This window comes from Alligator sinensis, unplaced genomic scaffold (genome assembly GCF_000455745.1).
Source record: "Alligator sinensis unplaced genomic scaffold, ASM45574v1 scaffold365_1, whole genome shotgun sequence".
NCBI classification, from domain to species: domain Eukaryota; kingdom Metazoa; phylum Chordata; order Crocodylia; family Alligatoridae; genus Alligator; species Alligator sinensis.
The window spans coordinates 791984-805278 of NW_005842356.1; the positions used below are offsets into that span (position 1 = coordinate 791984).

Sequence of the window (13295 nt, forward strand, 5' to 3'; positions counted from 1 at the left end):
TCAGCAGGAGAAAGCTAGATCTCTTCAAGTTCTGGCAGAGTTCCATCTCTTGTTAGGACCAAGAACTCAACCAAAAGTTACTGAAGAAAGCCCCAAACCAAATGTCCTAGTCCTGATCTTTGATCTCTGTTGCTAATTCTGACTGACCTGCACAACGCCAAATAAAAGCTGTTTATACCCTCACTTTTCTCTAGTTTTGCATCCTTCTGTGCTATTGCTCTGTTTTTCTTTCCATTCTACCTACCTCCAGCATGGTAACTATGAGTGGGTAACCAAGAGCCCCACGTGCTGACTAAGAATGTGGTCCTGCTGGATCCTTGTGGTTTGGCTTCATGGTCAATGAATTCTTGGTGACTTGGTCACTCTGTGTGTACCTTATGATCTTTCTTGAACAGAAATGTACTTGGGGGCATATTAGCCCCTACACAGCCTAGAAATGGACTCTGACAACATAACGCTTATTTTTCCCTTGCACACAAAAGCTTTCTGCTGTTGGAAAGCATTGTTACTGGAATAATTGAATAACAAAGCAGTACTGTATTATGTTCATATCTGCAAACAGATTGATATTTGTAACTTTCTGCATTGCATGTCTCTTGTAGCTGTTGCTTTGGATCTTCGTTTCTCATTTGGCCTCATGTGAATTGGAACACTGTTTATGTAGACTTAGTGAGCATCCTACAGTTAAAACAAGTTTGATTAGGGGGGATAAGAGATTGAACAGAAGTGATGAGTTGTACTACACGTTTTACTCAGAGCAGGGACCAGATTGTCTTTGCTCTGATAGAAAGGTAGGAAGTAAGAGAAGCAGAAGCAAGAAGGCAACAATACTAATGAAATGCAAAACAGGTATTGCAATGACTTGTAGACCTGAAAATGGAACTTCCTTGATGGTGAGAAGGGCGTCCCATGTTGACAAGATTAACTGAGTTGTGTTGGATTTTACACTAAATGGTACCAGATCTTGTACTGTTCTGAAGGATACATTCAAACTTTTGTATTTTCCCAGATGTATATGGTAGAGGTCAAAGTATGTTGTGGTAAACTGGAGTCAGTTCTATAGCTGAGAGACAGAATTTTGCCCTAAGTTATCTTAAAAATCATACTCAAGTCTTGACTAGCTTTTTTAATGGTGGCTACTCATGGAGTGTACTGGGACCAGGAAAAGAGAACTATCTGTGACACACTGGCAAAAAATGTATTTTTTTCCAGGTAATGGTCATATATGACATGACATCTCATCCTGGTGTGCCCATGTTTGGAACTCTGTACATACCAATGGCATGTTTAAATGAATAACAGCATAATGACTGCAATGTAGTACACTATAGCCGATGCAACATACATTTTGATTCTAGAAATTTTGCTTTTATAAATTAGTATATTCATATAACTGAACTCCTGGTACTAAAATAGTTTTGGGAAGTCCAGGGCAATCATTACTCTGGTTTATTGAAGTTACCATGAATGGACTTCCAGCATTAACTTTCATAGAATCATAGAAGTAGGGTTGGAAGGGACCTTGTAGATCTTCAGGTCAGGTCCAACCCCCTGCCTGGGCAGGAAGAAAACTGGGCTCAAATGACCCCATCCAGGTAGGCATCAAGCCGCTTCTTAAAGACCCCCAGGGTAGGAGCCAGCACCACTTCCCTTGGAAGTTGGTTCCAGATCCTAGCCGCCCTAACTGTGAAGCAGTTCTTATAGATATCTAATCTAAACCTACTCTCCAACAACTTGTTCCCCAGATCATGCGGGTGGCCCTCCTCTGGACCCTCTCAATGTTGTCCACATCCCTCTTGAAGTGGGGTGCCCAGAACTGGACACAGTACTCCAGCTGCGGCCTGACCAGTGTCGCGTAGAGGGGGTGAATCACCTCCTTGGCCCTACTTGAGATGGACCTGTTGATGCACGATAAGGTCCGGTTAGCCCTGTCGACCATGACCTCGCATTGTTGGCCCATGTTCATCTTGGAGTCAGTAATGACTCCGAGATCCCTTTCTGCCTCTGTGCTCTCAAGAAGGGAGTTTCCCATCTTATAAGTATGCTGCTGGTTACTACTGCCCAAGTGCAGCACCCTGCACTTGTCCATATTGAAACGCATCCTGTTTTTGTTAGCCCAACCCTGCAACCTAACCAGGTCTTTCTGCAGTCTTTCCCTCCCTGCTAACGTGCCCACCTCACCTCAAATTTTGGTATCATCAGCAAATTTGAACAGGTTGCTTTTCACCCCGTCGTCCAAATTGCTGATAAAGAAATTGAACAGCGAGGGCCCAAGGGCCGAGCCCTGGGAGACTCCACTGCCCATTTCTCCCCAGGTCGAATATGACCCGTCCACCACCACCCTCTGAGTATGACCCTTCAGCCAATTCGCAATCCATCTGACCGTGTAGGAATCAATGCCACAGTCGCCTAGTTTTTTAATGAGGATGGGGTGGTCGACAGTGTCAAAGGCCTTGCTGAAGTCCAGAAAGACTCAACTTTGACCAAAGTATTACTGATAGGTGCATGTTTATCTCAAGTGCTATATTTCTGCTTAAACCTCCCCCCGAAATGTGTTAACAAACTGACTTCTAACTGCTTAAATCCACTATAACATTCCTTATTTACCATGCAGTAAAAGTACAGATATGTAAAAATGCAGCATTGCCACTTTGAATGGCAGTTTTGGGATTGCATAAAATTTGAAAATTAATGTGCAGAGGTATTAAAGGGAAAAGATTTTTTGCTTAATTTCCATTGAGGGAGATTAATAAGTTGTATGTTATTGTCGTAACACAATATACAAAGTATTATGCTTGTGTAGGGAGGTAGAGTACAGAAAGTACTATGCTTGTCTAGGGAGGTAGAGTAAACTTTTGTGGTCACTGAAGACTATCTCAACCGAATGTAGTAGAAATTGCAATATGCGTATGATAGCATTTAATGAAACCTTAGAAATCATCAAGTGATGGTGGTTATAAATAAATGGATAAGGCTACTGTTATATAGATATGGGACATACTATTGAGGGATTGTAGAAGTATCTTAAGAACTCTGGTTAAAATATTAAATAAAATACCAAAATCAAAATATGTTGCATACTTCCAAATGAAAATATCTGTGCTTTAATCAACTCATTTATGTACCTTTTAAATCCATTGCATTTTTGTTAGAATAGGCCGACCTTCATTTTCCGTTACCTCTTCATTATATGCTGTATTTGAGATGCAGAGTCGAGTAGATATTGGGGAAATGTGCTGCATCACAACTGCACACATTCCTAGGTTCGGGGGTGGCTGTATACTTCACTGTAGAATATTTACAGAGTCCGCGTTAATGGTTCTGGGCACTTTTTCCACTAATATTTAATTATTAGATTGGTTATTAATTATATTTGAATATCAGTTTGAAAAGTAAGGTGATGTTTTTATGACTCTAGAAATGTTAAACCAAAAATGATCCTCAAATGTGTGCAGTCTTCCAAGTTCCTTCCCTTTGCTCAACACTTGATGTTTGCATTTTATTTTCTCTAATTCCATGACTTCTGCCCCTCCACCCCTGCCTTAGGGCTAGGGACAGAAGTTGCACATAAATCGGTTTAAGTGATCAGAAACTGGTTTAAACCTGTAACAACATAAGCTCAGTGCACATAAACCAATTTGAAAATGACTGAACCTGGTTTAAGATAAACCTGGTTGAATGCAGTATCAGATTTAACTGATTTGGGTCAAACCAGTTTATGCAACTTCTGTTCCAGACCCCTTCCTGGTTTCAGTTAAACCAGAGTCTTCCAGCATCCCAGCATGCTCTGCAGCTGTGGGCTGGGCTGGGCTGGGCTGTGCGCTCTGCTCCAGAGAGCAGGGCAGGCCCTGCCCCTCTGCTCCCTGGCCCAAGCATGGGCAGGGACATGACCAGATGCATTCCAGCATGGCCCTGTCAAGGCAAAGTGAGCAAGGAGGATGTTAATTGTTCCCACCTTCCCCCCCTCCTCCCCTCACCACCACAGCCGGGGTCTGCCTGTATGTGGGCAAGCAGTAGAGGCGGAGACCCTAGCTGCAGTCCCTGGGGTCAGAAGGGATGGAGGGAGGAATTAACTCCCTCCATCCCTGCCCCTTTCCCCTTAACAGGGCCACGCCAGGACAGCATCTGGGGCTGGGCAGTACCACACAGAGGACCCTGCCCCACCTGCTGCAGGCGAGAGGGAGGAGGAGGAAGAGTCCCCCTCTAGGGCCAGGCAGTGGAGCTCTGTGCCCAGATTGCTCCCGGCTGTCAGAGAGCCACTGCGGCAGGCAGGGCTTTCCTCCTTCTCCTCCTCCTCCTCTGCCACGGGGGTCTGAACATGCCCTTTCTCTGGCCACACTCCCTCTTCCCCGACCTTCTGAACCCTGGTGAACGTTATCCCTGGAGAAAATCATCCATCAGGTTAAAATCATCTCTTCAAGATGATTTCAGAATAGAAAAATTGAGCTTTTGCCCTCGTTGGACTCCATATTTGGGAGTAAATTTCTCCTATTTACTTGGAGGGGGCAAAAAAAATTTGGTGGAATTGGAGGAAAAAAAGGAGAGTACTTCAAAATGAGTGGTTCTTTTACAGCAGGGTTGTCAAAAATGTGGTCTACAGACTGGATCTCGACTGTGGAGCTACATCATTTGGTCCCTCGTGCTGTCCCACCCCCTCATGCATGCAGGGATTGCAAAATACAATGGATTTAAAGATATGTGGATGGCCCCATGTGCTGCATGCAGCTCTTACTCCAGCTTCTGTCCCAGAGCAGTGGTGTGGCCGCTATGTGCACATGCCACATGCAGCAGTGGCTCTGGGGTGCCTACTTTGGCCACTCCAGGACATGGGCTGGAATGCAGGGTTGGTCTGTGAGTCCAGCTGGCCTGCAGAACAGCCCTGCACTACTCGTCCAGCCATGGGGGCTACATTAATTTAGCTCACCTGTTTGACAGTAATATTGCTAACTTAGTTCTCTGCAAACTGCATTATCCATCATTTCTCTGATAGAAAATATAGGATCATAGAAATTCAGGACTACCAAGACCCACTACATCAGCATACATCCCATTACCCTAGAAGGTCATGAGGTACTTTCCAAAAGAGGCTATTTAGAGGTTAAACTGTTAATAATCTTTATCATAGCAAAAAGCTAGAGTGAGCACTTGTAGTTATTAACCCAGAGTTGATTAAGTTTTACAGTGCACAAATCCCAACAGATAGCAGCAAGATTCTAAATGCAAATAAATTTTCTGTGGTTTAAAAAAAAAAAGGGGAGGGTGGGGGGAGGGTCAAGAATTGGGTTATATTTTTATCTCTTTCCAGATTAGGTTTATGTAGATTATATCCAATACCACTTGGCAATGAAAGAAGCTTTAATTGTGTTTTGAAGGTTTTTGTGTGAAAGGGGACTTGTGATTAGAGCGTGACTCTGGGAAATTGTGCAATGATTAATATTAGGAGGGTTTTAGCATAAGCACCAACCAGGGAAATGTTCAATTTATCTTTATTACATTAAGAATTTGGAAAGTGCGGTACAGAACAAGATTTACAAGGTGAACAATATGTTGCATAATTTGAAATTGTAATGAGTAATTTAAGGTTGGACAGCATAGCAAGGAAGTCAGTGGCTCTCATCCTGTAACTGGCGTAAGCTTCCATTCTGATCCTGCTTTCAGTGTTTGCTAAACTTCTGAAAAGTTTATGTTGAGGTTGAAATTTGCCAGCCTCATCTTCTGTCCAGTGGAATTTTTAAGAGGAAGTTGGAACAAAACAGTTAACTCCATCACACAGGAGATCAGAGAGAGAGAGAGAGAGAGAGAGAGAGAGAGTGTATGAACACACACCCCTCCCTTTCCCAAGCATTTTTAAATAAACACATTTCATTCAGGAGCAAATGTTGAATTTAAATTTACCATATAAAAATTAAAAAGAATTGGTTAAATTTTCTCCATCTACTCTATATTTTTAACTTACCTAATTTTAAGAATGTTCACAAATTGAAAGACATTACTTCAGAAAGAAAAATGGTGTTGCAGAGCCTTTTCTGTTGAACAAAAAACTTTGTTGATTATATATGTTACAGTTTGAAGTGTTTTAGCATAATACAGTTGTTTGATTTGTAGAACTTTGGAAGCACCTGAAGATTTCACAGTAGGATCACCTTTCAGTTCAACTAACAGGATTTATGCTTCCATACATAACTGTATAAAATTTTTTTCCATTTTCTTATACTGATTGCAGCAGGAGTTTGAATGCAGCAGATACTGTGACCTATCTAGGTACTTGCCAACTCTCATTCCTATAGTATGTACTTACTCAGAATAATACTAGCAAGGGAGGGAAACAGTATCACTGTTTTATAGATTATCATAAAGGCTGCCTATACATATGGTCGGGGTAGGGGCATTTTAAATTGAGTGGTTTCTGGAGAGCCATGCTAATTAAAACACCTCACTGTCACTTGTATTAAGCCCCTACACATTTGAAAATAGCAGTGGGATGCTTTTCGAAAGCTCATTTGATGATGTTTAGATAGAATGCCTCCACAACCATTTTTAAATGCACAGGGGCTTATACATGTGACAGTGAAACCATGCTGGAACGTTCTAATTAGAACACAAACCAATACATGAATAGGCAGCCAGTGAGATTAGGTGATTTGTCTGAGATCACATAGTGCAATATCTATGACAGATAGTTGAATCCAGGCTTCAAAAAAATCATTAACCTCTCTTTGGTAAGACAACTAAGACCCTATTTCATACTTTCCTTATGAACAAACATGAGACCATGTCCAAGCTTAACAGTTAAGCAGAGTAGATGCCTTAGATGCCTCTGTTTCATGAATGGGGATCTGAGTTTTCTGTTCACCATGGAAGAACTTGGTAAAACCCAGATTTTCGCTTTTTAAGGGAGAAAAAACCTGTATTTTCTCCTTCTAAAGGAGAAAAATGTGGGGAAAGGTGGGTTTCCCTTTGCAGGCTGGCAGAGTTCCAGCCTGCAAGGGGCTGGGGGGAGTGGGAGGAGGGGGGTCAGGTATGGGACGCCATGTGCGTGTGTGTGCTAACACATGCACATGGCAGCCTGGAGAGCAGCTCCCTGCAGGTAAATTGGGGGAGAGAGGGGGAGGATTGAGGCTCCCATAGTGAGGAAGGGAGTTGGGCAGGGCTGGGCCTGCTACCCAGCTGGGGTAGTGTGTGGGGCTTGAGGCCCAGGGCCATTTGTGGCTTTGCACAATGTTGGGAAGAATTTAGGAAAATGTTACAACAACATTTATCTCAATGTATTTCTTTTTGGTGCATTTATTTCACCTAACTTATATCTGTGACATCTGTATTTGCCGTGATGCTGTAAACAATATTAAGGGATTGTGTGGCTGTGAAATGCAATTTATTTGTGCTCTGTTAAGTTAAAAAGAAACATGATATCATCTTGTTTGTTTATTTAGGCTTTAGTTTGTTTCTTTTCTCTCATTTCTGGTTCTTAAGCATTTACACTGTTTCTTAGCTATTTGAATATCGCTTCACATTTTGGAAATTTTAAATGGAAAATATCAAACTGCTAAATTAGGAAAAAAATTTAGCTTCGCTTAAACTTCAGGTATTTCCTTTACATCTCTGCCTCTGTTGAATAATGGACATGGGCTTCATCCACAAAAAGATTGAAAACATTTTAATAACTTGTAATTATAAGCTGATAGCATGATTTCAGCTGCTTTGCTTAGACGTACTGTTAAGCAGTAGCACCTACTTGTCAAACAGTTTTACAGCAAGAATTTTCATTGCTGGAAATCTTTCTGTTTAAACCATCCTGTTGGGAGTTTGAATGCTGGTGACTCTAGCTGAGAAGAGGCATTGACTTCTGTATGCCATGCTGGGCATGAGTGGGGATCTGAGTTTTCTGTTCACCATGGAAGAACTCGGTAAAACCCAGATTTTCGCTTTTTAAGGGAGGAAAAAACCTGTATTTTCTCCTTCTAAAGGAGAAAAATGTGGGGAAAGGTGGGTTTCCCTTTGCAGGCTGGCAGAGTTCCAGCCTGCAAGGGGCTGGGGGGAGTGGGAGGAGGGTGGTCAGGTATGGGACGCCATGTGCGTGTGTGTGCTAACACATGCACATGGCAGCCTGGAGAGCACATGGCAGCACCACAGCACATGAGATGTTTGCTGTGGTGCTGACTAATTAGCTATGTAGTAAAATATCAACATCTATATGTGTGACCCTATTAGGTCTCAGTAGACTAATAAATGCTGCTACTGGGTAGTCTAGCTAAACACAAGAAGTACCTTGTAGCTGCGTTGTTTTGTGCACCATGGCACGTGTAGACAGTGATGGGGATGGCTGGGGCACAAGGGTACTTTAGCGCAGGGGCAGCCTACACAGGAGGACTCTTGTGCCCCAGCCAGGCCCTCTGCAGCACTCTAAGCCAGGTCGAAGCAGCCCTGGGCTTCAGGCTGCTATGAAGGAGCCCCAGGTCCCCTGCCAGCCCAGGGCTTTTCTGACTAGGTAGTGTAGGGGCTGGCTGTAGCATAAGGGTGCCCCAGTGTGGGGGCTGCACCCTCATACTCCAGTCAGCCCCTTGCACCTGCAGTCTGCCCACCTGGGGTTACTCTGACCTGGCTCACTGTGCTGCGAAGGAGCTGACTGGGGCATGAGGGTGCTCCTGTGCGGGGGTGGCTGGCAGGCAGGCAGCCCCTGGGCTGAAGCATGCTTGTGCCCCAGCCAGCTGTTCCACAGCATGTGGAGCCCCATTGGAGCGGCCCTTAGCTGCTCCAGGGGGACTCCAAATGCACACAAATAAACTGGAGCAATATGCTCCTGAGTTTTTCTGCTCCCAGGCACATGTTCAAACGGTGTGCTCAGGAGCAATAAGCTCCAGAGTTTATTCATGCGCGTTAATTGCATGTGTAGGCACACCCAATGAAATCCTCATGAACCCTCCTATTACCTTATCTGTCCATGGGCCTTGTGTTATTCTTAAAAGAATTGCAAAGGTATTAAATACATAGTTATATAAATCCTTCTCTTTCTTCCACAGTCATAATGAACGAAAAGTGACCTGTAAACATCCAGTAACAGGACAGCCATCACAGGACAACTGTATTTTTGTCGTCAATGAACAGTAAGTTAAATACACTTATAATATAAATTGTACACATTTTTAATCTGCTTATTTCATGCTAATCACTGACTTTTAATATGGACATAGCTATGTTAGTCTGAAGTCAGGTAGAAGGTAAGATAGGGTGGCAACTAATTCAGAGATGCATGAGCTTTCATAGGTAGCAACCTATTTTGTCATATGCTAGGCTCCTAGCAACTGACAAAATTAGATTGCTGCCTAAGAAAGGTTATAATTCAGTTTCTAAGGAGCCACCTGGCCCTGACTTCTGCCTAATAAGAAAATTGAAATATTTTATTATTTTTTCATATTCGACTTTTTCTTCACATCACAAATCCCTGGCCAGAGAAGCACATTGAAGCCTTATAAAGATGGCCCAGACTGACTTCCTGTGTTTAATAGACTGTTTTTGTCAATTTTGGGGTGCCATTTTTTACCTGTTAACCCTACCTTAGTTTAATGGAGGAAAAGTTACCAGGTTTTTAATGGAGTAGTCCCAAGAGAATGCCAGAAGGTATGTTTTCAATAATCCAACTAAATCATTCTGTAAAGTTGTTATTCCATAGCTCGTATAGCAACCAGTACTCCTTTGCCATTTAATGGTAGTTTAGTTGCTTTGTTGTCCTGTTCAAGGGCTTTCTGAGCAGTATAACGTGTTTGTTCACTGCTGATTGAGTGTTCCTGAAATCTAAGTAAGGAATGACATTTTCTTAATCTTTCCTGAAGGCTTAAGGAAACCAAGAATTGATATGCAACATTAATCTCTTATCTTAGACTATCAAGTGCCTGAGTATTGTGCAGCCTAAATTGTGCAGGACAAGTAGGCTAATTCTGAGACTGAACCACATTAGTAGTTATAAGTAGTTTCATTTTTATGAAAATAAGATTTGTGGGTGGCGTTCTCTTGCTGTTGTTGTATGAATCGTGAATTTCTGTAGCTTCAAACAACATTTTAAGTGTTTCCAATAATAATTTACTAGTAAATCTTGCTTGCTGTACAGTTTAATTGGCTTTTAAACATTTGGCATAGGTAACTTTGTCAAGAAATGTGAACTGCTAGCTTGCTTGAAAACTAGAAAGTAGGACACAGGCATTATTAGAGAACATCTAGGGATGTGTTTTAATAGTGGCTTGCACACACAGCAGGTTCTAGTGTTATTGCATATTCTATTTTCAGAACTGCTGCAGCTATGACATCCGAGGAAAAGAAGGACCGACCAGCGAGCACGATAAGTGAAGCAACTAACTATAATGTGACTACAGATTATGGTGTGCATCCAATGAGCCCGGTGGGCAGAGTAAGTCTTTTTGTTCCAACACTAATTATTTATTATTAGAATATTATTGTGTGATATTGGAAGATGCTGAAAAGAATCCTATTATTACAGAGAAAGTTTGTGATTAATATTCAATTTAAAGGAAAGAAACAAAGTATATGCTATCTCAGGGCATTTGACTTCTCATATGCTTAATTTGGAAGCTGAGGTGTTTGAAATGAGTTATCACTAAAGCTGTAATTTTTGTCAGATGCCTTGAATCTTATTACTTTCACATTCTTTAATTGTCTGTGGTATCTGACATCTTTAATTCTGAGGAAGTGCAAATGAGCAAACGTGCATTTGAGTGGGCAGATAACCAAGCATGTGGCTGTGGACAGTCGCAAAACCTACAACTGACCAAATGAAAGGTATATAGAGATGTAACAATTTCAAGGGGAATGGTCACCATCCTTGAAGAGGCTATGAGGGCAGCTGACTTGGCAAAGGTTAAAATTTCGTTACCATCAGTGCTAGAAGTTGTAGTGCAATGTGTAAGAGAATTGGTCAATAGCAGACTGCATGTGAAATTTTGGGCTGTCTGCTACTTCTCTCCCTCTTATAAAGACTAGTTTTATAGTTAAAACACAGGGCTGAAAGTGTTAATCATGAATTATGTTGCCAGTCTTGTTTCACTGATTTGTTCTTAGATGAATCAACTTTTAATCCCCTCTGTCTCAGCTTTCCCAGCTGTAACTGTGAGGATATCGTGCTTCACAACGATGTGGTGGAGAAATATCTATATCTAGAGAGAGAGAGAGAGATTTCTCCACCACATCGTGGGGTGGGTGTGTGTGTAATGCACACGCATATAATGGTATATATGTGAACATACATGTGTATATGTACACGTGTGTGTACACACAGCCCTCAGAATTTTCTTTCCACAAAACCGTTTTTCAGAAAAATATTAGAACATCAAAACTATTTTTCAGAAAAATGTTACCAGCAAGACAGCTTCGGTTAGTGGTGACAGACGAGAGCAGTCCCATCTGTCTTCCACTCAGCAGTTAACGTTTCTTTTTCTTGAACATTTATGTATTCTCAGTTCCAAAAAAAGTACAGCATCTCTAGTACTTTGTTAGGCATTGAAAGCCTGGATCTAGGAAAATGGTTCTCCAGCAAATAAATCACATTTGCAACAGAATATATACTTTACAATGTCAGTGTTAAGTGAGCAGATTCTTAAACATAATCCAAACCTGCTGAAATTAATTTTCTATGTGAAAAGAAAATATTCTAGGATTGCCCATAAGAAATAAATCATTTTGAGCATTCGGGGCATTGTTAAAGCAGCTTTTGTTTTAAATGTCAAGTAGGTCAGGCAAAATGACCTACATTAAGACCATTATCTAAAAAGAAGAGACTTCCAAATTCTGAATAATACCATAATCTAACCTGCAACATTGGTGATTAAAAAACCCCAACACTGTTAAACATGACCTTACAGTTGTTGCTAAGCCTTTGTAGGCAGCCAGCAAAAAGGAGCGTGATAAAACTTTATTCTCAGAACTGAGCTTATGACATCAGTGATGTTAATGGTAACAGAAAATTATTGCAGCAGTTATCTTGCAGGTAGATTTCTATATTCTGAGCAGTAAATAGCAGGGATAACTATTTATATTTCAGTTTTGAAAAGAAGTTCTATTTTGGAAATTGGTTTAAGACTCTTATATACATATATTCAAATTAATAAAAATATTACTATGCATATTATTATTCATATGTATGACAGTATCCTGGAAGGAAATGGGGATTGGGCTGACTGTTGAATTAAGGCACTTCTCTAAATTTTTTGGTTAATAAGACTTTGATCCCATACAAGGATCATGGGATTTATTGATGTATTTTAGAAAAAGCAAATAGGTTATACTTAAACCTATACTAATTAATCTTTAGTAAATAGACTGCTTCAAATGTTTGTTAGAGCCCTTTTCAAAAATAAACTCTTCCATTACTTCTGACCATTTTGTTGGTCCCATTCTCAAAAGACAAGTGTCTGCAATATAGATACCAGGGTTGATAACTGCTTTGACAGTTCTAGTAACCTGATAGGTTGAATGCACATAAAATACAAGTATGCCATTTCGTGCTTTGAAGTGGCTTCTCAATTTTAGGTTTGAGGAATACTCTCAGAGCAATAAAAAAAAAAAGTTGGTGCAATCATTTATACTGTCCCCCTCCCTTAGAATAGAGCTGCTTATCACCTAGAATCTGCATGACATGGAAGAAAAAATACTGGGATGAATTATAGCCTACTGGGTAGACTCTCCATGAACTGTGGAAAAGAAGAAAGCTGTATTTTGTTGCTTTGGGCACTGATGAAAACATTGGTGGTGATTTAATTCCTCAGATTTACAAACAGTTCAATTTCAAGGAGTTATTTGGGAAAATTTCTAATTGGATTTGGAAGATGGTTAGGAATAAAGACAAACTGCAGGTGCAGCTACTAAAATGCAGTACAGACAATTGCAAGGTGTGGGAGTATAGTATAATGCTGCTTTTCTATTAATAAAAAACGAATGTAGAATTAATATAGCAACACTTGCAGAAAATTGTGCTCTCAGTCAATACAAAGAGGGCTGATTAGAGTCTAAAATGATTATGTAAAGGGTGATTTAAAAAGATTTGATGAAACCAAGCAGCAAGACTCTTGGTGAAATGCTAGTCTTCCCACTTTTCTGCCTTTGCTACCCTTTTCCCTCTCCTGCCCCACACTCTCCCCTCACCCCAACAACAAAATGCAAGCAAAATTACAGCATTGTGAAATTCCTACCAGAACATTTATGACTAAACCTTTTAACAGCTTCTATCTACCTTGTTAACCTCCAAAAGTAGCTTCTGAAAAATGAAGCTACCCAGCCAGCCTGTGACATTG

At 41.0% G+C, this 13295-nt stretch overlaps 1 protein-coding gene across 4 annotated transcripts in view; it reads left to right on the top strand.

The window, feature by feature from the left end:
- PLEKHA5 (pleckstrin homology domain containing A5) overlaps positions 1 to 13295 on the top strand; it is a 277793-nt gene that overhangs the window by 168150 nt on the left and 96348 nt on the right. For all 4 annotated transcript variants that reach the window (XM_025210566.1, XM_025210569.1, XM_025210568.1 and 1 more), the window contains exons 3-4: positions 9018 to 9101; positions 10279 to 10399. In XM_025210566.1, coding sequence (XP_025066351.1) covers positions 10292 to 10399 — 108 coding nt within the window. In that variant the 5' untranslated portion in view covers positions 9018 to 9101; positions 10279 to 10291. The remainder of the gene's footprint in view (positions 1 to 9017; positions 9102 to 10278; positions 10400 to 13295) is intronic.